We start from the raw sequence: 24,821 nt of genomic DNA, 5'->3' as shown, positions 1-24,821 counted from the left end.
ACCAGCTAATGCTTTTGCCCCGAAGGCAGCATTCAGCTTGCTTTGCCAAGCAAGAACAAGCCAAGAGTTCATCTGGTACAGACAGGGATTAGAATACAAAGCTAGAAGTGTGAAAGCAGCACTCAGGTGTAAATCATGGCTGCAAGGTAGAGCAGGCATATTGGAAGGAGTAGTAGAGAAATCACTAAAGACCACGTGCTTCACTTGAGAAGCGCATTCCGCACTTTCAGGTATCTGCTGAACCAGTCCTAACCAGAGAAGTCGTAGGCACAGAGCTATGTCTCTGAGCAACAGCACCCAGAGTACGAGAGCAGCATTTCAGTTGGCTGAGGTCAGTGGAACAACCTGCATGGTATTGTTCACTTCCGCATTCATCAGTGATCGATAGCAGAACAAAGTCAGGAACAGTTCAGACAACTCATCCCTAACTCTTTTTCCTTGCAAGCAGCTTTGGCTTCATTGCCTGCAATTTTGTTAAGCTGCAACTCTAGAGATGGGGCTGTCTTAAACAGGCTTGAATTTTCCTACAATAGAAGATGCTTTTTGGGACCTTTTCTGCTAGAAAGGCTGCACTCAACCTTTATACCTCAAAGACAGCCCCCAATCTCCTTTGGCTCTGTGCACAGCTACGGGCTGTGGGCAATGCTCAGTGTTGAACTCCACATATTTGATAACTTACTCTTCCCTCAAATCTGAAAATTCACTTGCAGGCCTGCATTTTTCCTTGTTCTCCAGTCTCAGCATCTTGCTCCTGAAGTATTTCATTACTGGGAGAAGACTTAGCACATGGGACTCACTGCCATGTTCTTTATACTGCAGTTCTGTAACTTCACAGGCATATAGACTGCCAGCCTCATACTCCTCCTGGGAGTCATGTCATCTCTAATTAGCTTGAAAAGGGCAAGTCTTAGCAAGTGCAAGGGAGTGAAAAATATGTCCTCCCTCTCCCTGCCAAAATCTAACAAACTATTGAGTAGCTCAGTTCTTTGGGTTATCTTTTCAGACATATTTGGGCACTGAGGGCAAGTGAAGAGCTAAAACTAGACATGTCCTAACACTTAGACATGACTGTATTTTTCAGCAGAAAAAAATCTCCTACTGCTACAGCATGCACCAAAACAAGGGCAAGGTAAGCAGAGCCATTTTCAATTCATATATCAGTGTCGGCTTGACTAGACATAGACAAACCAATAAAAGTATTGATCAAAGATGCCAGCTTTGTCCCTTGGATAGAGCCACAGAGTGGGGTACCACTAATGTCATAAAGCCCAAGAGGCCATATCTATTCCAACCGCCATCTCTTTTAATCCTAGAAATACAAATCACATTAGCAGCAGTGTTCGGTCTTTTCCAGAGTGCAACTTTGACCCTGAGTTTACAGTAGTAGAACACTTAAGTGGAAGAGTCTAGCAGATTCCTTTGCATATTGGCTGCATTAAACAATTACAATAGAACTATACATGTATATATGTAAAAAAAATAGAAAATAGCATATTCCTTGTTCAAGTTCTGCAGAAGAAAGGAGTGAAATGGCCCTCCTGTGCTTTCCATTAGAGGAGCAAAAAGAGCTTGGCAAGAAGCAAGTCTCTCCAGCAGCCAAGACAGATATATCTTGGGCCTGGCCCCATTAGATGCTAGAACAAAGCAAAAAGCGGAACTAGGCAAACTGAAGCACAAAGGGCAGTTATTAGAGACTGGATGCCAGAGTTGGACACAGACAAATCAAAGCTATGGCCAATGTTAGGGAATCTTCAAGAGGTTCAAGCCAAACTAGACCCTTCTTTACAGATTAGTGCAAAAATGATACCTAAAGCTAACGGCATTTGTTCCCATTCCCATAGAGTGTATTCAACTCCCTTTACACAAATTTAACTGGCACATAAATTCCATGGTAGTTCAGTGAAACTTGATCCAGAAGCATGCTGAGAATAAACCAACCTTCAAGAGTTTTATAAGCTGATAACCACTGTAATCTAGCTGTCAAATCACAACCACTTATGTGAATCCAGCTAACTGCCCAGACACTCCCAGTGCTCAAGCTCCAGAACTGTTCTTCCTTGAGGCCTCTAATGAGAGAAGTGTTTCAAAACCTTCCTAGAGCCCATATAATGCCTACATGAGTGGACTCAGCTAGGCACTGATGGAATCTACATCCATCCTGGGACTAAAGATCTGTTCTTCAGACGCTCGTCTAACCAACAGTTGCACTTGAACAAGGAATATGCAAGGCCACAGGCAGAATAAATCATATGCCTTAAAAGTAGTAGTTAGGTCCCAGAATCCAGTGCAAATATTCTCCCAAGATGCCCAAAGGCATCTAGTCCATCCTTGGCAGGTTCCTATGTAATTTGTGACGAAGAAAGGACCCAGAAGCTTATTTCCGTGGTGCTTACACAGGCATTCAAAAGGTGCACTGCCAGGTTTTGTCCAGCAGCAGCTGCTGCAGGCTAGAAGATGAAGCAATCAAAAATATAGCGCAGGCTCACTGCTGAAGTCGGAGAGTCCACCCTTCTCTGCTGGGGTGAGCTGTGGAGAAAGCACAGTTGAAACAGAAATATCATCAAATCTAAGGCAAATGAGGTGCATGCAATCCTTTGGATGATGAAGACCGAATGGGCATCTTGCCCAGGGCTAATGACTGCATTTAGTTCCCCCTCCAAACATGTCCTAGAGTTCAAAGCATGCTGGCTTCCTTAAGTTTCCCCTACATGTACAGGGAGATGAAGGGTTGTTAGTGGCAGCGGGAGCTTCTTGTTGATCCCTTGGTGTTTTCAGTGTCACCACTGCTCACAAACCCAGGAGTTCAGTGGAAGGCACATCCTGTTTCATCCACTAGCCAGACTAACCCAAAAGCCAGATAAGAGCAAAACAGGACAAAGCCAAGAACTGCTTTAAAGGCTCACCATGACTTGGTTCCCAAGGGAATCAGCTTCTTTTCGGAGGGGTCCTTCAGAGTTGGGCATCTCCTCATACTTCTGCTCCTGCCACTCGCTGAACTTCACGGAGTGCTTTGGGGTGTAGCTGGATAAATCTGCTGAAAGGACACAGCTGACATGAGTATCCCTCACCTTCTCAAAGGGAGGAAAAGTCAGGGTCCTGGCAGGGATGGGATGGAAGATGCCCATCTGCAGGGGCAGAAACAAGCCCATGTTTTGTTCTTTCTAGAAGTTGTCAGTTCCCCTGACAAAGGTTGCTGGCAGACATCATGGCAGCACCCACCCTATTGGTTAGTCAACTAAGCACGTAGTACAAAGTATTTTTAAGTTTTGGACCCCTAACATCTCAGGCCAAAGAGGCCTGTGATTCCCCTGTTCCAGTTCAAGCCCTGTCCCCAGTAAGCCTCAATTCTGCTGTCAGATGATAGGAGATCACCTCCATTATTATTTCCAGCCGCATGAAGCCTCACAAGAGGTTGAAGGATATTTGGATAGTGCCATACACCACCAATAACCCCACAGTGCCAACACCAGTGCCTGGCTCACCTGAGTTAGTCGTACTGGGATTCAAAGTGCTACTTGGGCATGGAATGAAAAAGGTGCAAGTCTTGTCTTCCTCTGTTTCAGAAGCATGTCTTTCCTCCTCCTCCTCCTCTTCTTCTGCTAGTGAGCTCTCTGAGGGGTACTCAAACATGGTCTGCAAACTTGTCTCATTGAAAGAGATCTTCATCTAGACAAGAGCAAAGCAGATTTATTAGAAAATAGAACTAGAAATCACTGATCTCAACACTGGCACTAAAATGAATGCTGCTGGCAAAGAGCACCTCCCATCCCAGGGCTTCATCCTGGTGTAAGGATGCTATTGAGCACTTCTCACACCTTCCCACTGCATACCTTGTGGATTCTCTTACTGCACTGAAACTCAGACAGGCAGATACCCAAACAAATGGGATGGAGTCAGGAGGCTCATAGGTCTAGAGTACTTCTAGGCTTTTTTTTTTTTTTTTTTTTTTTTTTTTTTTTTTGCCCCTTACACACACTTTGCCACCATTAGGATACTTAGCAGCCAGGAGGAGCTGCATGTCCCCCAACTGTAGTCAGTGTTGCTAAGGAGTAAAGAGGATCATCCACAAGCTGGAAAGCTGGTGTCTCTAATGCCTACCAACTCATTTGAGTACCCATGCTCTAGGCAATAAAAATATGGTCAACTGTAGCCATTGGGACTACATTTTTAGGAAGATACCATGACAAAAGCTAGTTAGGCTAGATAAAAACAGAGATTAATACCAGAAGTAAAAAGATAAGCTGCTAAAGGAGAGATGGTAACAGGTAGCATTAGAGATGGAAAATGAAACAACAGGGAGGTCCTTAAGGTTCTATTTTGAAGTCAGTTTTATTTAACATTTTCACTAATGATCTTTGCAAAATAAGTGGAAGCCTGAGAAAACGAAGATGACTCCAACATGGGTCTCAGTCCCAAGGGAAGAAACAGAATATTCTAGGGCTTATTCAGAAAACTGGAGAGCAGAATGCTAGAAATGGGATGATGTTTAAGACCAAGAACTTGCTTTAAGAGCCTATTAAGCATTTTAAACAACAGTGAGAAGTTCATCACCTGTGAATAACTGGAAAAAAAAACTGTGGATTAGTTACAGGACTGTAATCATCACTAGGATGGTGTTTAAATAAACCTAGAATAAAGCAAGGAACTTCCACAAGAAATAGTTCTCTATATCTTGTGGAAATTCCTTGCTTTATTCCAGGTTTCTAACATGATATTCCATAAAATATTTTTAAGACAGTGATTCTGGTATGTTTTATACTAATCTTCCCTTTTATCTTGCAATAAATCTGCCTCTTGTAGATATGATGCAGCCATCACTGAGACACCTTCTGTGTGTATACATGCTTCCCCACCTGCTGTGCTGTGTGCTGCAGTCCGCAGAATCACCGAGTACTTCAGGTTGAGAGGTCTCCGGTTCACACTCCTGCTCAGAGCTACGTCAGGTTGTTAAAAAAAAAGTTCTGAATATCTCCACAGATGTAGATCTCCCTCACTCTTTGGGTCTTTGTTACAGCATTTGACCATCCTTATTGTGAATGATTCCCGCCCCCCCCTACACCTGATCAGAATCTCTCGTGTTGCAATTTATATTGCCTCTTACCTCTTGTCCTTTCTCTGTGTACCTCCAGGAAAAAGCCTGCCTCTATTGTCTCTAACATCCAGTGGGTAGTTAAGACAGCAATTAGATAAACACACAAACACACACACACTTCTCCAGGCTGAACAAACCAGCTCCCTCAGCTTCTCCTCGTATGCTATTCGCTCCAGCGCCAGACCACTTTGGAGGTCTCAGCTGAACTTCCTCCAGTTTGTTGATGTTTTTCCTGTATCAGGAAGCCCAAATCCAGACACAGTGCTCCCGATGTGGTCTTACAAGTGTCAAGCAAAAGTGGAGGGAAGGGATTGTTCCCCTGTTGGCTGCAGACTTACATGTCTTTATTATTATCATCTACAATCCTGCTTAGAAAATCCCGTTACAATGCATTTCTTGAACAGGTAGAGGTGAGGTTTGGCTTGCTTACCACGCAAAATAAAGGTTGAAAGAAAGAATAATAGTGCCTTACAAGTACATCAAGAAAATAAATGCAAGGAGCAGAGAAGAATTGCTGATGCTAGCATACAACACTGACAAACAAGGAGGATAAGCTTGCCAAGAATAAATTTAAGCCAAAAGTAGGGAAGTATCTAGCCAACAGTGGATGAAAATTCAGGACCAGCTGCCTAAAAGGACATTTTGATCTCTAACTACGTTTAAAATTCAGCTAATAGAGTTATGTTCACAATTAAAAGGCCGTGGTTGCTTGTGACAGGTGGTAAGAGCTTGCTGATTCGGAAGAGCTCTTCTAATCTCATGTAACACCTGCCAAGAAGAAAGTGTAGCCACATTTGCCAGATGTGCCATACTTGCAGCTTCTCTCATATACAAAATACACAACAGACTCAGAAATAGCACATGGCCTTAAGCAGGCTACCAAACAAGCCCGCACGAGGCATTTCTCTGCTACTCTTCTGAACAGAAACAAGGGGAACTTGAGTTAAGGCTCAGTGACAAAGCGAGGACCTAATGCCTCCTTTACGCTGCAAATACATATATTGGAGCTATGTACTATTCTGCACGAGTCCAGGATGTACTTCCAACATAGGATGGCTCCTGGCATGTTACCAGGAGAAGGAGGGGCAGAAACAGTAGTGAGGGCAACCAACTGCACTTCCCCATTCCCTGCCCCAGTCCTGGCCGGAGCAGCTCTACCTTCAGCCAGAATATATGCGGAAGGGAGTGATTATATTTTAGAGAACAGGGCTTGGAAGAAAGCAGCCCTGAAAATGAGAATATCCCACTTGCCGTTTCCTGGGAATTTCTCACCCCTGCTGCTGACCTAGATACTCCCTGATCCGAGCCAGGCAGCAGAGCACGCAGCGACTGTTCGCAGTACAACGTCTGTGCTGCGGGACTGACCAACGCTGCGAGGCACAAGGGCCTCGAGGATGGAAGTGCCCAGGACTCCTGGAAGCTCAGAAGCTGTCCCACAGCTCAGCCACAGCACACAGCCTGCTTAGAAGCACCACCAACATACTCTGAAAGACAAGAAATACTTGGCTAAAGCTGCTTCTGAACATGGGAAATAAAGGGGATAGGACAGATGTGCCAGGTTTTCAAGAATTTAAGTTTGGGAGATGGAACTAAGTTTTCCTGGTATTCTGCTAACAGGAGGAGATCTCCAAGAAATATGACTTTGAGTCTATGGTACAAGAAAGAGAAGTGCCAGAAGCACCAGTCACACGTTAGGCAACACACACCAGGCGGCTGCAGCCGCACACATCAGAGTAAGATATGATCCCACAGGGGGAGGCAGGTTAACATCTTGCTCCCTCATGCGCTCCCCTCAGCGTTTTCATGAAAAAATAACAGAACTGCTGGCCCAAGCCAGACTCCTAGTTTGGAGCAAAGCTGTGAATAGCACAAGAAGAGGAAACAGCCCCATCCAGGCAATAAAGCCAAAAAAAAGGGAGTAGACAGCAACAGAAACTAGCAGGTTCAGGAGGCCCCCTACACAGTGCCCAGAGGCAATGTGCCAACAGTACAGCCCAGCCCAAACCCTGAGTTACAGTTCCCAATTGCCCACGGCCAATTCGACTCAGGCAACGCTCGCTCCCAGCTCGCAGGAGCTGAGCTCCACGTCCTCCAGGACCGCTCTTCCAAAGGGATTTGTCAAACACCTGCCGTAGACAGGCCACAGCCTTGTACAAGGCAATACTGAAGCTACAAAAAAAAAAAAAAAAAAAGAAATCGTTAACTACAGCAGGGCCAGTCCCCCACACACACAGGGCCCCAGCCCAAAGGAGAGCTCGTAACACGTGACAGCTGCTGCCTCAGCACCACCTCCGGGACAGCCTACGCGCAGGGCTGACACCAGGCAGTCCTGCTTGGCACCGGCTTACAACGGTGCAAGACTCCCGCGTAGAAAACTCTTGGCAGAACCAGGAAGGGCCCTCGAGCCGCTGAGTGAGAGAACCAGGCTGTAATAAAACACTCGGGGACGCACCCAGGCAAAGCAAACACCAGAGGAACGATTGCTCCCTGGCACGGGGTCGGGCTCTCGCGGGCCAGCGGCTCCCTTCCCCACACCCGCGCCCCAGCCCCGGGGCGCTCACGTAAGCCTGCCCACGAAGAATCGGAGCCAAGCGAGAAGCGGAGCCCAAAGACCAAAGCGACGAGCCCGCAGAGCCCGGCGGCACCGCCCGCGTTCACCACGCAAGCTCTCCTCCTCCTCCAACGCAAGGCAGTTTCAGGGGAGGATGAGGAAGCACAAAGCAACTCTACTTGAGCCAGGAGAAGATGGAGAACAACTACTCGGACAAAACTAGAGGAAATATGGGTCAACATAACTATCTCAAGAAATCCTCTGAGCAGCCGTGAGCACTATCAGGGCAGTATTTAGGGAGCACAGGCAGATTTGATCCCAAGAAGCATCTAAAAAAAATGAAAGCCCAGTAACAGCATAGATAACAGGTCACCATTTGTGCAGCCAGAAGACAGCCAGCCTCTTGCTCGACCACACTGACTTTCATGGAAGCACAAAAGGCGGCGGGGCCATTTGCTTTAGAACAAAAACGTATTCCAAAGAGCCGAGTACGCTCGAGCGTGTCAGAAGAAGCTGCTCATTGTATCTTTGCAGCAATTCCTCCGTTCCTGCTCTGCCAGCAGCTGCTGGTTGTGGAAAAGAGGAATCCTGCACTCTTCAGCTGTGAATGTTTGCAGGGATTTGTCGCTATTTGCTCAACTGAATACTTTACCCAGAACTGCGTCACATAACCGGAGTCCAACCCCAAAACATATACCCACGTATTAATACCCTGCCCAGCAATCAGAGCCACCTTGGAAAGAACAAGGCAGCCTTTTCAGGGAATACTGTGCTGTTGAGCCACTTGATTCTTGTTGCCATAGCAAAACCCCTTGATTTACTTGCTATGATTTTAACAATAATGAGTAATAGACCACCCAGAAAAGAGAAACTAGAGTAAATGTTGCCCAACAAGCCTAACTCTGAAGAGTTATATGTGGCCACTTGGAAATAAAATCAACCTCATTTCAGGGGATGCAAGGCTGTCAGGAAGTTCAATTGAATCTGCACCGAGACTAATGTCAGAAGATCCCCCATTTACAAAAACAGACTGGAAATTAAAAAAAAATAAAAAATAAAGACAACTTATAAAAACTTGCTATATGGAGAATGAAAGTTAACAGACACCTTGCTTCAGAAAGTCAAGTTGGGAAAGCTCGCAAGAGTCTGTCCTTAGTTAATAAAAGCGTGTGTATGCCCGATTGCTTCTCATAAACCCTGAATATCACAACACATCTTATGAGCAAACTATGGGTTTAATTTGCATCCTCAGCTCCACAAGCACCTTCTTTATTGTGGCTTTTCTCTTCTCCAGCTCGTATCCCATTCACTGCTTGCTAGATGTGGCAAAACCAAAGGAACAACGCCAACATAAAGTGCTTTACACCTCGGGAGCAGAGACATCTTTGGTAGGTTGCATCACTAAAAGGAGAAATCACTCTTCTTTAACTGATATTCTACCAAGGAACAGAAAGTCAGGGAGGGACAGCATCTCAGCAGCCTATGACGGGACTCAGAATAGCAGCAGCCCCACATCCAAGCGACCCGTCCCCCTTCCCCAAGCAGCAGGTGCAAATGACTGTTCTCCAAGCCTGCATCTCCCCTGTGGAAGCTGCAAGGGCCACCGCTGCCATCCCTCGCTCAGCGTGCAAAGGAGCTGGATGGGAAGGCAAGTCATGAAGCGCCAGGTGCAGTTTATTCCCGATGCTGTTAACGTGACACAGTCCAACCCAACACGTGCTTCTTCTACAGAGACCAGATATGAGAGCAGTAGCTGCCACAGCTGTGACAAAAGGGATACAGCCGTTTTTCTGTAATGTGGTTATGCTACCCGAGTATTACACAAGATCCCAGGCTGGCCAGCAGCTGAGTAGCACCAGTGATCAAGGGCTGCTTTTTTCAGACACTGATTTCCTATAAACATCTCTTCTCCCCAGGCAATATAATCCTGACATGACAAAATTAAGGGATTGAACTGACTGCTACAGTCTAGGATCCGCATGGGCTGCCAGTGTGCTACTGGCTAAGATTTAAAGCAGCTGGTTTAGCAGCTTTTCAGACTTGGTCAATCAAATGCCTCCTCCTTTCCCAGCAGTATCAATCAGCAGGAGAGTTTCAGCTGACGTATGCAGGAAGTGTGGACAAAAACACAAGAAATCATATCAGGCATCTGAAAACTGCAACAGCAGGCAGCTGGGGGGTGCACCAGGAATCCTGTTGATTTACAGCATCCCATCTCGACTGACAAAATACACTGTCACAAGCCAAGGCAGCAAAGCTTCCAAAGCACGAGAACCCATTCGGTAGGTTGGTTTAGGCTCTGCCCAGTAGAGTTCAGGCTCTGTTCAAGGACGAGGGGTCTTGCAGTTTTAATGAAGAGCAACCACTCGGCTCTAAGCAATAGAACAAGAGCAAAGGACTCTACTCACTAAAATAGCTGGTTTTGAGACCAGAAAGAGAGGAGAGAAGCAGACATTTTACAGAGGACAAAGATCCCAAATGGATCTACCCTGGACCTTCCATGTGACCCAAGCTGGAAATTCTCATGGATCAGCAAATTTAGTAGGAGGAGGAGAAGTTCCTAAACCACATACCTCTGTGGGCACTTGAATTTTTTCACTACAACCTGCAGTCAATAATCTACAAAACTCTCATGTGATGCAGTTTTCTCTATGAAACTTCTAGATAAAGGATCTTTGGGAAAACTAGCCATTTAATACAAGTTATCAGGGAATTTATCTATATGCCTCTACTTGTCCTGAAAGCATGGTCATGTGTCACCCCAAATTGTTGAATAACTCCAGGCATACACAATCTCTATGCATGTCAGCCCCGAATAGTACCCTCGGGGCGGCACACTTGCAGACCAGCTTTGCAAAGCATCAGCATATTAACGAGGCTTTTGCTGTCACCCAGGAGAAGATAAGGAGCTTTTGTACATCTAAAGCCTTTCTGTGACACAGGAAGAAAGTTGAGGCTTTATATTTTTCTTTCATCTCTTTTACTTTTTTTTTTTTTTTTTTTTTTTTTTTTTTTTTTTTTTTATGAAGAGACCAAGTTCCCTGTTTTCACTGGGAGTGGAGGGGACTTGAGACTGGGTTTCTATCAACCTTGTACTGCTAGGGCTGAAGCAGCCTAAGGGACTCCAGCATGCCTGAATAATTGCAGACTGCACTTTGGTAAAGTACTTCCCTCTCATTCTATACAAAAAGAGAGTTTGAGGTCACAGAAGTTGATTGCTCCATCACAGGTTCACTTGATGATGACTCGATGATGCTTTTCCAAGAAGTGTTTTCCAAGAGTAATGCTGAGTTTTGCTCAATGATTAACTCTATAACAGATTCAGTTACTGAACGGAGCTAGAAACACTCAAGCTTTACAACAGTAGCATGACAAGGGAGCACTGTGCTGGTGGCAAAGGAGAGAGTGCCTCCAGGATTGCATCCCAGCTCCCAAGCCACAAGGTAGAACAAGAAAGTCTCCATTTACAACGCAACCCACAAAGCTGGCCCTGTGTAATCAATATGCTGAAGCACATGGTAGATAGGAGCAATGCATGGAGATTCGAAATATTAAACTCCTTGAACAAGACACAGGGAAGTTTCAAATTCCTGATGAGAAGGGATGGTGTAGGGACAGTCCCAGAGAGCATCACAAGGCTGACAGCTCTTTGTTAACTCTTCCCATGACTGCAACAGCCAAGAAGGGATTCGAGTGCCCAAACAACCCGTAAGGCAGTTGGAATCTGAGTCTGACATGGTACAAAGCAGCTATTCACCAGAAGAGCCGCTTCATTCCTTTGCATATCTGCGGATAGAGCAGCTAGAGCCTCTGGCAGTTTAACAAGCAATTCAAATATTTAATTTACTTAACGCATACAAATTGGACAAATCTCTCTACATACATGAAACAGATCTCATCTGAATACACAAAGAGAGTGGGCATCAACAAGATACAATTAGTGCCAAGGCTTGGTACCTTCATAAACTAAGTGCAAAACTCACAGCTAGCAGAAGACTTTGTTTATAGGCAACTCCAATACAGTCAACTCATGGTTACAAAGCGGTGTGGTGTTGGGAAATGCCACCCACAAACACTTCAGTGCAAATCTGTCTGACTAGAGCAGTCAGAACATTACCTCTCTCCTGCTGAAACTGAACCTTCTCCAACCTGGAACAGAACAGAGCATGATTATCCAGGAAATAGGGAGAAACTGGGAAAAGAATTACTTCTTGCTATGCTAGACTTCAGGACTGAAAGGCTGAAATGATGTTCAGCGTGACATGAACAGAATCAGCTGCACTACAGAGTTTATGTCTATCTTGCTCTTTTTCTTTATATTACTAATATGCAACAGACGCTTCTTCAAAGAGAAGCGACTAAGTCTGACAAGCTCACCCGGGAGCTTACAGATATACCCTCAGACCTGCATTTTCACTAGCTGCAAGCTACACAATTTGCCTGAAGCATGCAAGTGTTTTGCCCTCACAGAGTCCTTGAGACAGTTTCTTCAGCTTGCTTATAGTCAATCAAATGCTTATGAAACAGAAAGCAGATCCATCCTGACAAATTCCCAAGATAACTCCAAGGGCACTTCTCAGAAAACTTTATTTTCATGTTCTTTCAGTTTAGATTTTCCCAGGATGTTTGCAGAGTTTTTCTGCATGATACAGATGCTTCATATGACTCTTCCTGCATAAACTGTTCAGAGATAAAGTTACAGCTTGGTGACATACCCATGTCCCACCACAGAGCCCCTAGAAAGAGTCTGGATTTATAAGGAGCTCCTTTACAAGTGCCCAGGTTTCACTCAGCAAAGCGTGCTAAAGCTGAACTGCCGCAAAACACTGGAGGTGCCCAGAGGCTACGAAGATACTGCTACAGCAGGTCCTACTGAGATTCCCTTTGCTGACTTAGGAGCCCAGAAACTAAATATTTTAATTTCTGCCACCGCTTCCCACATATAATGCTGACATATAGGACTCTTCCCTAGTCAGTCTGAGTGTGCCATTCCTAAACCCTTCCAAGGAACACTGCAACCACAGCCTAGAAAAAACAAGGGGGAAAAAAACTCAAAGCAAGACAAGCTGAATATTTGAGATGGAGGAAAATTATAAACCATCACCAATCTGGTCCACAGATTAAGGAAACCAATCAAGATAATGTTAAATGTAATCCAGTGATCAGAATTCAGAGCACAAAGCACTCTAAATCTCCTTGAGAGCTCTGGGGACGAGCTGAGCCCTGGGCATGCCCTAACCAGCTTCAAAGGCAGTCTCGTCTCTTATTTGCGTAATAGTTTCTATTTTAGCCCTTCTGTCTTGTTCCTCATGCTACGGACAGCGGGAGGCAGGCCAGGGAGGGGATAAAGAGAACCATGGGGAATTTAGGAACAACTCAGACCGTTGCTCGAAGCACTGCTTTACTAGGCAAAATATGGAAGCAGCAAGGCTGAGGAGAAATCACAGAGTCACAGAAACTTGCCCATTACAGAGCTGAGATAATCATCACTCACCTGCTCTGCCAGAGGCTGAGGACAGCAGAGCACTGGCATTTCCATGAGCTGACAGGCAGAGAGGAAACAGAGGAAAGAAATACATCCCCCCCCACCAATATTCTCCAGTGCAGTTCGTGAGGTGGCTTAAAGGCCATAACCGCAACAAGCCCCTGGCTCCTTCCGAGGCTGCAGCCACCAACATCAGAATCTAAAACCAGCAGAATTAGAGAAGAGTAGGGAAGAAGTTGCACTCTCTAAATGAAACAGTTCAGCTCAAAACCAACAGTTAGTGGAAATCACCTCCACAGGAGAGGGACCAAGTGTGATCATCTAAGACCATGCATTTTCTGAACAAGACTAGTGACTGCTGCCCTCACTTACCAACAATTCAATACATTAATGTCAGATAAGATATCTGTCGCCTTTAAGGAGAGGCTGAATATTCCGCCCAGCAGGGGCACAGACATGAGTCAGAAAACCCAAGAGTAAGACACAAATGCTCTAGCAACCAAATAACACACTTGTCAACCTGATCCCTCCAAAAACCCAGAGAAGAGGGAATCTACACAAGGTTTTACAAAGAGATTTCTACTTCTATCACTAGGTTAATCTGCTTGTGTTATATCTTGCAAAAAAATACGTCAGGCAGTTACCATATTTAGCTTCCACATTGTGCAGACTTGCTCCAAACAGGTTTGGGCAACAGTTCAAGATGCTCAGCCCTGCCAGCATCTCAAGCCTACATCTAGTTCTCATAGGACACCATCTCCAGCAGAAATGAACAGACAGAAAGCTACAGGGCAAGAAGTTCAGCAGGTGAGACCAACAAAACTGCTGCCCAATCCTATTCATGATGAAAAGCTGAAAGGTGCTTAGAGTAATTTTTCAACGGACTTTTAAGGCATTTGTAAGCCATATTCAGACATTAAGTTGCTCAAAATGAGAGAAAATTGACCATGCTAATCTGGAAGATATGATCTTTGAGGACAGCTTTGTAAAAAGGCAGTAAAGCGTTAAGCTCAGACTGTTTTGTGTCCCACCAATCTTGTTCTTGTAAGCGCTGTTTATACAAGGCTCCAGCTCACCTTCCAGCACTCAGCAAACCGCTTACTGTGACAAGCACAAAATGTTAAAGTCTGATGTCTGATGTCTCCTGGCTCTCCCTTGAGTCCCAGGTCCTGTTATTTCCAGGACTTTCGGTGGCCTGCCTGGAAGTCACCTCTCCTGCAAGATCCCAGAGTGGGCAGACATACTCTCAGCCGGCATGAATCTCAGGAGTGAAGAGACGTACGGAAGGAGCATATTCCTGGCAAACTCCATACATCCAGAGTCCAACCTACAACCTGCCTCTTCGCAAGCTGAAAACATGAAGGCTGAAGACAAACAATGATACCCCACCTAGTTCAGCAGTTTGCAATCTTTTCCCATCACTGGCTCCAACACGCCAATCACATGTTTTACAGAAATCTAGATTTCTATCATGCTGTTAACCTTATGTGTGTTATTTTGGCAGGTAACTAAGCTTTAAGATTGGCTCTTGTCAGTTCATTCAAGCTAGATTTTATTCTACGAGATCCAAAGGATCCACATCCTGCAGCAAAGCCTCCTCTTCCTCCCAAGGCTGCTGTGTTCCCTAGGGGCTGCTACCAGACCGAAGTCCCTTTACTTCTTTAGTAATAACAGAGTACTAAGACGAGCACTGAACAGAGGTTGTCAACAGCATTCTGCATCCTCTCTGCATCCCCAATTTAGACTAAGGGTCAGTAGGTCTCCTTCCGCCCCTGCACACATATCCTGTCCTCACTGTAAGAGCTGAAGTAGCTCAGCCAGCCTTTTTCAGCAGCTGCCCAACGCTCAGCTTCAAAGTACAGTGTCTGTACAAAGCTGCAAATGTTCAGTTAGTTTCCAAACCGAAGTCACTCCCTCCACCCCCGCTTCATCTGCACTAACTGTGCTACGATTTGGAGAGGTCTCTTAGAACAGCTACAGGGTAGATGAAAAGTCATGAAGGTCCTTGTGACAGCATCGTGTGAGCCCAAGAGATCAAACTCCCCGCCCGTACAGGCAGCTTGGCCTCCGTTACGAACGTGGCTGGGGGCTTTGCCTTCCACTTGCAGATCTTGGCCACAGACCATCATACACAACCCCATGTTCATCTTCACAGCCCTCAGTGAATAACTGTCCCCTCACAGCAGTTCTCGTTGCTTACACAAAAGCGTTGGGAAACCACTTTTTATTCTAATACACAAAAAGCTTAAGCCCTCCATAGGTTTCTCTCCCTCCCTCATCAGCTCCATATCTATCTGGGGACAGCAGCTCCAACCCCAAACAGCTCTTTCACACATTTGAACTGTATGGAAGGAACAATAAAGCTGTTTTTCCTGAAAGGCCTTGAACAGAAGCAGCGAAAAACCAGCATCCCTCAGGCCACAGTAAAGAAGCCACTGGTGTAACTTGGTTCTGCAACATCCCCCACCAGAAGCTATGCTTCCCGATCTGAGACCAGGAGGCTGGAGCTCCTTCCACAGAAACCAGAATAACACCGGAACTCCCTCCTGACCAGTCCTAGCTGTCCTCCCACCACCAAATATCCATGGAGGATGTGGACTGAGGCAGCTCCAGCTGCCTGGCATTTCTACCATTGTCAGCAATGAGCAGGCAAGGGGACAGCAAAACAGGAAGCTGACTTTGGCATTTGAAGAAAAATAAAATTTGTATTTCACAGAATAATCAGTGTAAATGCCACAGCTACATTTGTTTGCTACTAGCATATCATTAGACCCAACTTTAAATGCAGATACTTGTCTATCCGTAGGAATATGGAATTACCAAGCTGCATTAGATCTGTTGTTTATCTAGCCCAGGTTCCTGCTGGGCACCAGCTAGCAGGTGAACTTTTCCAAGTAATCAAAGATCTGCTAAAAACTACTTTCACAAGCTTAAAGTATACTTAAAGATCTTTCAGCAAATCCAAGGCAAGGTTCAGAAATAAAGATGCTCTGGCCAGATGCAGGCTCATCTGGCAGCTCTACCTGGAGAGAAGCAACCCCCCAAAACCCTAGTAACTGTTCACTGAAACCAGTATCAATTTTGACCTTGGTACTCCAGTAGTGAAATGCACACTGATTTTACCAAACAGCTAGAGTCTCCAGTTCACAGGAAGTGTCTGCTTCTGTCCAATTCGGGCCAGTTTCTGAAAACTCCGACATATCTACAAAACAAAACCCTTGTTTTTGGCTGGTTTCCTTGACAACACACAGAGATCTCTTGGGTAGGAACCAAGGAATGTGTTCTAATGCTAGCTCCTTCCTTTTCAGGCATCAACAGGCAGCCTTATTATCCAGAGTAAAAGCCACAAACATCCTCTAGCTTTAGAGTAAACAGAAATCTTTCCATTTGCTATAGCATCTTCTAAATCCTGCTTACAAAGTCAAACAGCACTCTGTGCTTGCCACCTTTAGCACAGGGAAGGGAACTGGAACAAAATCTATTATTTTTCCCACTACGACACTATATTAAATTTTATAGGCAAACATATGTTGCTTCACTACTACACTTTAGGCTGGATCTTATTTTCTGAAGGGTCCCCATTCGTTTCAACCTGTTAAACTCTACAGTGTAACTGTAGTTTCTCCTTGTTTTTTAATTTCTTCCTCTTAAGAAACCAGTTGTTTATGGAAGTTCTCACACAGGACATCTTCCCCCACACATAATTCTTAGCAAACCCCATTACTGTTATATAAGGGCCTCACAATGCTTAGCACACTTCATCTTCAAAGTGCCTGCAGAGTAGCACAGTTAATGCTATTACGCTGATAAGTACAGAGGCAGAGAAGCTATATGACCTGCCCAATGTCACCCAGTCCAATACAGAGCAGGCAAAGCAAGCAGAACAGTTGTCAAACAATTTTGTAGACCTATATAATATTTTAGGATGGGAAAAGACCTCTGTAGTCCAAATTCTTGCTCCACATGGGTCCTACTAGATCAGACTGCTCAGGGTTCTGCTCAGGTAAGCTTCAAATAGCTCCAAGGATAGAGATGCCACCACTTTTCTGAGTCCCAGTTCCAGTGTTTGGTCACTCTTACAAAGTTCAGCTGCTGCACTTGCCTTGTCTTCTCTCTCTCCCTTCTTTTTGTACTGTTTAATGACAGCTTCCACTGCACTACATTTAATTATTTTTGCTTACTTGAGGCTTTGTTTTCTTACAAGCTAGGCTATCCTGCACAGAAAAATTAGCTCCTTCAGCTCCATTACAAGTTGGGCTTACCTAGAGAAATGTCCCTCAATGTTTCCTCTATATTTTCTGCTCCATCCAAAGACCATCTGTAACTATAACATGTCTTCTTGATATTTTCACCATTTACACTATGCACATCATACCCGATTTGGTACTGATCTGATTTCTACCCCAAACTGAATAGAGCCAAGAAAACTGTTAGAATCAACACAAGGCAGAAGGTATTTAAGAAACAGAATGATTCCAATTTGACCAAGCACTTTCCTGCAGCAGGACAAGGAATAACTGCAGTAACACTAGGCAAGAACCAATGTTCATGCTTATTTGCTTTTTCTGATGCAGCACTCTCCTGCTTCAAATCTGCCACCTGCATTAGCCATGAACAAATTAATATAGCCTGCATGCTCCTATAAAGGAACATAATAGCATTAAGCCACGAGAAACAGCACTTTGCTATCTCCCTTGTAAACACCATATTCAAAGGATTTCCTCAAATCATAATGCTTAGTGCATCAGGCACCCATGCGGATTCAGTCCATCAAATATTTAGTCAGATTGGGGTAACAGGATGTCAAACATCTCTTCCTGCTTTGGAAAAACATGTCATGTCCCAAAGCTAGAAACCAGGATTTTTAATGACATAATCCCTGTGCTGCTTGTCACCACAGTGTTCTGCTTTGGTAGCAGAACAATTCACGCCTACTTCTTCAGCTCAGCAAAAGAATCCTCTGTTTCAATACGACTATGTCTTTATCACATGCAGCTGCACGTCCTGAAGCCATACAATGATTAATTCTCAACTTAAGGTTCACAAGGATCAAAGTTAGATCCCAAGCGGCGAGAAAATCTGGCACTCACTCCAAAAACGCTTGGAGCAATAGATGCCTCACACTTCTTCAGGGACGAGCAGCAATTGCACACCATAATGAACAGACAGGTGGTGTAATCATATCAAGAGGAGTTAAGTTATTGTTGATCTTTTTCTGCCTAACAGAGCCCTAGTTCTTGAGCCTCTATCAATAGATCACTAATCCAGAGAAGATGCCAACATCACATTGCGCACTGTACCCTGTGACAAGCCAGGCGGTGAGCACAGGGAGTCCAACTCATCTAACGCTCATTAGATACAGTGAGCAGAACTGGAGAGAAAGAAAGTTTACAGCCAAACCCATGCAACCTGCATCACTTGCTAAATCCATAAAAATGTTAGTTTTTGTTATCATACCTCTACTTAAAAGAAACCAAGAAGAGATCGTAAGAGAGGCACTGTAGCTATCACAGGCCGTATCTCACTCTGATATATTTAATAGAAAAGGATCCAATCCTTTTTCCCCTCAAAAGCATCCCCTGGCTCTAAAATGGATCAGAGGCATTACACAGTGCTGCCCATCTTCCCACCCAGATGCCCACAGAGAGGCTCCTGAATCACACAGCTCACAGATAAGACAAGACAAGCAAAATAAGATGCTCCTTTTAGCATCATCGTTCAGGAAGAGAGGCACCCCCGGTAGTTACCTTCTTCCGGCGACCTGTTTTGCTCATGCAGGACCTCTCCAGGGACAGGTAGCCACCAATCACTTCAATCTCATTCACAGTGGGGTAGCGCTTTTTAAGAGCCATCCCCGCTTGGGACGCATCGGCATTCTTCACAGCTTTGCCTTTTCCTTTGTTTTCCTCCTCCTCGTCATCTTCCTCCCGCTGCGGCCGTCCGCTGGCCTCAGTCAAAGTCTGCAAGCCCGAGGCCACGGGCTTCCTTTTGGGCACTACAGTGAATGTGTTGCCTCCTCGCTGATGGACGGCAGGGGAGACAGCGTGGGGTTTGTAGAGGGGCACAGAGGAAAACTCCATCTCCAGGTCAGAGACAGCTGCTCGAGGCTGGTCTCCCAGGGTCCCCGTCCTCACAGGCGAGCCACCCTTGGGGGAAAGCTCCCCGCTGTCTGGCTCCACAATGTCATCAATGTAAGTCACAGGTACCAAAGGATCCCGAGGCGCCGGCAGGGACGCAACAGGCTCTTCCTGCTCCTTAGGGGAAGCCCTCGGCTGCTCCTGCCGGACCTTCTGCTCCAAGGATGGTGGTGGCCCCGGAGGCTGTGGAGCCGGGCCTCCCTCCCGGCGGGGCACGAAGAGGAAGGAATTGCGTGAATTCAGGCGCAGCTTGGCCAGGGCCTGCGCCTGCAGGTCATGGGCAGGGATGGCAGCCAAGTCCGGCTTGGGGGCCGGGAGGATCTCGAAGGAGCCCCCAGCCTTGGGGGCGGCGGCGGAAAGCGGCTGGGAAGCGCTGGTGGCACTGGAGGCCAGACTGGCACTGGGTGGAGGCGACACAGCCGCTTCGGCCTCCTCCGGCTTTGGCCTCCTGGCGTTGGCTCTGGCATGGGAAGCGCTGGCGGATGGCACTGGCGGCCCCTTGGGCGGCGGAGCCCGGTCAGCCGGGCCGGCGGTGGCCTGGGGGGCTCGGCTGCCGGGGGGCAGCCCCCGCGGAGTCACAGTGAAGGAGTTGGAGCCGATCTTGTGCAGAAAGCAGTTGGCCTGGGGGGCCGCGGCCCGGGGGGCGCCGGGCAAGGGCTGGGGGGCGGCTCGTAGCGCGCGGGGGGCCGAGGCCGCGTCCCCTTGCAGGGGCCGGGGGGCGCCCGGCAACGGCTGCGGGGCGGCCGGTACCGCGGCAGCGCCCGGCGCCGCCTGTGGTGATGGCGGCGGCGCCGCCCCGGGCGCTGCGGCCGGCGGGGAGCGCGGTCCCGCCTGAGGCGGCGGCGCGGCCCGCGGGGAGCCCGGCGCGGCCCGCGGGGAGGCCGCGGCGCCGCCGCCGGCGGGGGCAGGTGCGGGCCCGGGCGCCGGCAGCGCCTCGCCGCCGCGGCGCCGGCGGCCCCGCGGGCGCTGGCCGAACTTCTCCAGGAGGCGGCTGACCGTGCCCGGCTCGGCCGCCTCGGGCGGCTCGGCCGCCTCGTAGATGAAGACCTGCTCGGCGCGGATCTCGGCGAGGGCGGCGCCCTTGCGGGCCAGCAGCTCCCGCAGCGGGTCTGGGCGCGGCGGCGGCGAGGAGGCGGCGGCGGCGGCCGGGTCCCGGCGGCGCCCGGGCAGCGCGTCCCCATCGGCGAAGCAGGCGGCGGCGTCGGGCTGCGACTCGATGATGAGGATGTTGTCGGCGCGGATGGTGCGGATGCCGGGCACGGCGCTGTACAGCTCCAGCAGCTGCTGCAGCGGCCGCGCCGCGCCGGCGCCGGGGCCGGAGCCGCGGCCGGGCCGGCCGCCGGGCAGCCCCTGCCGCAGCCGCCGCCGCTCGCTCTCCAGCCGCATGAAGGGGTTCTCGTGCAGCGGGCCCAGGCTCTCGGCCACCACCAGCCGCTCGCCCGGCGGCACCGCAGCCGCCGCCGCGGGCTCGGGCTCGCCGCCGCCGGCCGCCCCGGCCAGCTTGGCCCGCTTGCGCTCCAGGATCTCCCGCTTCCAGGCGGGCTGCGCCCGCGGCCCGGCGCCCAGCGGCGGCTCCGCGCTGCTCATGGCGGCGGCGCACGGGGCACTGCGGCCGCCGCACCTGAGCAGGCCCCGCCGCCGCGCGGCGCCGCCCCGGCCGCGGCGCCGCCCCCGGGCCGCCCCCCGCGCGGGGCCGGGCCGGGCCGGGCCGGCGAGCGCGGCGCCGGGCGGCACGGACGGGGCGCGCCGCCCCCTCGGCGGGGAGCCGGGGCTCGGGAGGACGCCGGCGCCGCCGCAGGGGCAGCGCGGCCCGGCCCTGGCCTCGGCTCTTGGCCCGCCGGGCCCGTCCCGTCCGTGGCCCCCCCGGCCCCCCCGCAAGCGGCGCTCATGCGGCTTCCGCGAGCGAGAGCGGCAGAAAATGAGCCCTGCCGCGAAGCCCTGCGCCGCGGCCCCCCCGCCCGGGTTCGCCTCCTGCGCCGGCTCACGTCGGGCGGGAGGAAGCGGCGGCCGCGGACGGGAGCGAGGCCCCGCTTCGGGGCTCGCCTGCCCGCGGCTCGGCCGCGTCCCGAGGGGGGCGGCGCTGGCGTCTGGACGCGAGCGGGGAGGGGGGGAGGAAAAAGCGCCGGGCGCTGCGGGGAGAGCCGGGAGCCGTCGGGGGGGGGGGGCTGCCCCGCCGCCTCTAATCCGCCCCGGCGCGGGCAGCGCTTCAAGGAAGAAGGCGAGGTGGCTGCGGAGCTGGGCCGCAGGCGCCGCGGGGGTTCACGGTGCGCCGTGCCCCCGGGGGGGAGCGAGCCCACGCCTGAAGGGAGCAGCGCGCTGCTGGGGACCGGTTCGGCACGAACAGGAACACCGGAAAACATTCGTCATGAAGCCTTTGCTGCTCGCTGACTGCTGCTCGTTATGCGCAAAACCGCGCGGAAAAGCATCTCTCCCGCTTTGTTTCCAGACCGTGCCTGTTATCAGCTGCCGCCAGCTTTCTCTGGGACACCTGTGCGGCCAGGAAGCAATTGAGAGCTCAGGACTTTCCCATTCATCAGATAACACTGTTTGTGCTCCGAAAGCCTCCGCTCGGCCAGGCGCTCGGGAAAGCGTTGCTGGCACGCGTTACGTAAGCAACCTTTGGCCAGAACTTGCCGCGGGACCAACCCGCCCGGCAGCTGCGGAGCCGCACCCTGGCGTACCGTACTGCTTCAGCACGAGCGGTTTTACTCCAGCGTCTGCCCGGACTCGGGAAAACACGCGTCTCTTTACTGGAAGAAGCACCACGTCCTGCTGATAAGGCTCCTACCTTTGCACCGAGCCTATTGCGCTTCCTTCGGGTGATACGTGGAAATGAACGTGCCGTGATATTTTGTTGCCGATGTTCCCGGCGTGCTGGGAGCTGTACGATGGCCGCATCCTGCCCTCTAACCCAGGAGCCACTGTGCTGAGCGAGGCAGGGCGGTCAAACCCAGGCTGCGCGCAAGGAGGCAGCTCTTCACAATTAGGCCCAAATAACACCAGAGAGGTTTGAGGTTTACATATGACCCCATCCTGGCTGAGACCATGGTCCAGCGTCACGACCCCCACTGGGGGGGCCCGGGGTAGGGAATAAGGCCAGGGCAAGCGGCCGCTGACATTTCCCAGCTCTGGTGACTCATGGCTCAGGCACTCACGGGGCTGACAACGTGTCTCTGTGCTCGGGAGATCTCCACGGGTTTCTCTTGCAGGATCTCTAGTTGGCTTTTGAGCCCACGAATGAATAATAAATCCCAGAGTTTGCCCATACCTGGTGCAAAGAAAGCACCTCCCTACGTGGGCATATCTGCAGGTTTCCCTGGCTGCCCGCCAGCCTTTATAAATAAAATTAAACCATTATTCATCTCTGCTGCTGTCAGCTGAGGTTTTAGAGCCTTCTCCCATCCTTGCTGTCTCTCCTAGGCTGTCACCAAAGCAGCAGCAAGGACTGGAGAGTGAAACTTGGCCAGCAGCTGAAGGTGTTGCACCTAACCCTCCGCCTTGCTGCAGTTACGCCTACGGTTCGCACTGAAGCAGCGGCCGAGCGCTGTTACCGGGAGGCTCCCGGGAATCCTGCATCCGAGCCCACCATGCATGACAGCACGAGGGGAGACGGGAGAAGCCGGTAGAGCTGGCTGATGAAAATAACCTGTTACAACTGGCCTTCTGTAACTAACTTGACTCGGTACCCTTGTGCCATCCTGCTTTAAAAACAGCATTATGCGAACCCTGAATGGCCCCAGAGCGGGGAATAAAGGCCACATTTATGGCCAGCTCGGTGGCTCGCTGAAGGCCTAGGGAAGAACTGTGGCCAAGTCTCTGGCCAGAAGCCAGCTGTGCAGGTGGTGATAAGAGGAAAAATGATTTGTGTGGGGGCCCTGCTGCTGGCTGCTGACGTGTCGCGCCTGGCCGTCGCGGCTGTGCATGGGGGAGGACGTTCCCAAGCGGGGAGGGTGCCGAAATGAATGCTGAAAGGCTTCAGAGCTGAAGGAAAATGCCTTCAGTGACGGCAACGAATGACATGAGTTGTCCAGCCCAGTTAGCTCTGTCTCGCTTTTGCTCAGAGTGGACTCGGTTACAGCACTTAGCGGAGGGCGAGCACACAAGCGCCTTGCAGAGTGACGGATAAAGGGCAAGACCGTAGCTGAAAGTTCAGGCCAGACCTGTTAGACTTCAGAAATGAAGTCAAACAGATTGGGACAAAGAAAGTAGCCTACAGGGTATTTTGTGCCCTTTGCCTTCCTGAAAGGTGTGCTGTGTTCAAAGGTTAGGGCAGGGCGCAGCAGTCAGCCCGGGCAGTAGCGTTTGCCTGAGCTGCCCTGGTGCCTGCAGCCAGCGGGACCCTTCCCACCTTTAACCCCGAGCCAGGAGAGCTGCTGGCAGTACAGGAACATCATTCCCATGCGGCTGGATTTGCTGCCTTCTCACACAGGCGAACATCACAAGTCCTGCACGCTGGGTTGGGTCGCCATGGGGCCTGGACCTTCTCACCCTGCTGCATCTGCCCCCAGCAGCCTCCCCTTTTGCACTGATTGGAGGTGGAAGAGCTCCAGCAGCAGCTGCCCCCAGCAGCAGCCAGGACTGTCCTACGCTACACAGCCCGTCTCATCTCCACTGTGGCCCCAGCTTGGGAGAGTCATCCGAGGCCTCCACCGGACCACAAGGCCTGAGCCTGGACAGGTCACCCCAAGCGCAGCCACCCCATCGGGCACAGCTGCACCGGGGTGGGGGGGTCTGAAGGCGTCAGGACGGAGAAGGCCTGCAGCACGAGGCTGTGGCTGGCGGCGGGTTTGCTTTCAGAGGTACCCGCTGCACTGCAGGTCAGGGCCTGTCCGTTCTCCCTCCCCTGTTCAAAGGCTCAGGAGTTTTACCTTTCTCCTCTTTTACCTGTCCGACCTGGCGCTGGTCCCTGGGACACAGTGCTCGTCCTGGCCTTTGGCACCTCAGTACATCTGCTCTTTACCTTCAGCATTTACCTCCCTGTTGCCATTTCAGAAATGCCCACCCTGTTTCTCCTTCGCCTGCTAGCACAGCAAATGCATCTGCCAAACGGCATTTCCTAGGTTATGAACTCAGCCAGAGAACAAAAAACAAGAGAAAAACCTGTTTTCCCAGAAATGTGTTTTTATTAAATCACATCTTAAAACCTAGAAACATTCATGGATTTGAAACCTGGCTATCATACACAAAGGAGCAGATAGTCTCAGAGAAACACGTTAACATAGGCAGTAGGGATGGCAGATCTATCCTGCATCACAGCCAGATACGTCCCACCCCTAGACAGCAGGGAGCCAGCCAGAAACTGTGTCTAAAATTTGGGTGAATGCCTTGGAATAACCAAATAACTAAAGAGGGACCCATCTGCTCAAAGGCAGCACGGGCTGGTAGTTGTGGGAACGAACGGAGCAGCGCAGAAGTAGCCCCCAGAGCTTTTTCTCTGCATGTGATTTGGTCACACGTGGATACTTTTAATTATTTTGACAACTATGCTTATTTCTTCCCTCTTCTCATTTGGATAAAAGCAGTTTCTTCAAACAGCTCACAGTTTAAAAGCACGAA

The 24,821-nt window shown here is 49.7% G+C and overlaps 1 protein-coding gene across 1 annotated transcript; it reads right to left on the bottom strand.

The window, feature by feature from the left end:
* Positions 1-1,283: 1,283 nt before the first annotated feature.
* On the bottom strand, positions 1,284-20,852 carry TPRN (taperin). The gene is made up of 4 exons (XM_062591336.1): positions 18,876-20,852; positions 3,483-3,666; positions 2,904-3,034; positions 1,284-2,526 (listed from the first exon to the last, which is right to left on the bottom strand). Exons 1-4 carry the CDS (start codon positions 20,850-20,852, stop codon positions 2,464-2,466), a joined length of 2,355 nt encoding a protein of 784 aa, XP_062447320.1. The 3' UTR covers positions 1,284-2,463.
* Between the last annotated feature and the right edge of the window lie 3,969 nt (positions 20,853-24,821).

This window comes from Rhea pennata, chromosome 18 (assembly GCF_028389875.1).
Source record: "Rhea pennata isolate bPtePen1 chromosome 18, bPtePen1.pri, whole genome shotgun sequence".
In the NCBI taxonomy this organism is placed as follows: domain Eukaryota; kingdom Metazoa; phylum Chordata; class Aves; order Rheiformes; family Rheidae; genus Rhea; species Rhea pennata.
Note: the sequence above shows the minus strand (reverse complement) of the source record. Positions and strands in the feature narration are given on the sequence as shown.

What these genes read in the sequence shown, in the direction of transcription:
- TPRN (XM_062591336.1), bottom strand. Translation starts at nt 20,852, where the DNA reads ATGAGCAGCGCGGAGCCGCCGCTGGGCGCCGGGCCGCGGGCGCAGCCC. An exon ending in TCCCAGTACGACTAACTCAG is followed by an intron (nt 3,035 to 3,482) that starts GTGAGCCAGGCA and finishes GTGTCCTTTCAG; the next exon opens with CAGATTTATCCAGCTACACC. An exon ending in CCCTTGGGAACCAAGTCATG is followed by an intron (nt 2,527 to 2,903) that starts GTGAGCCTTTAA and finishes CTTTCTCCACAG; the next exon opens with CTCACCCCAGCAGAGAAGGG.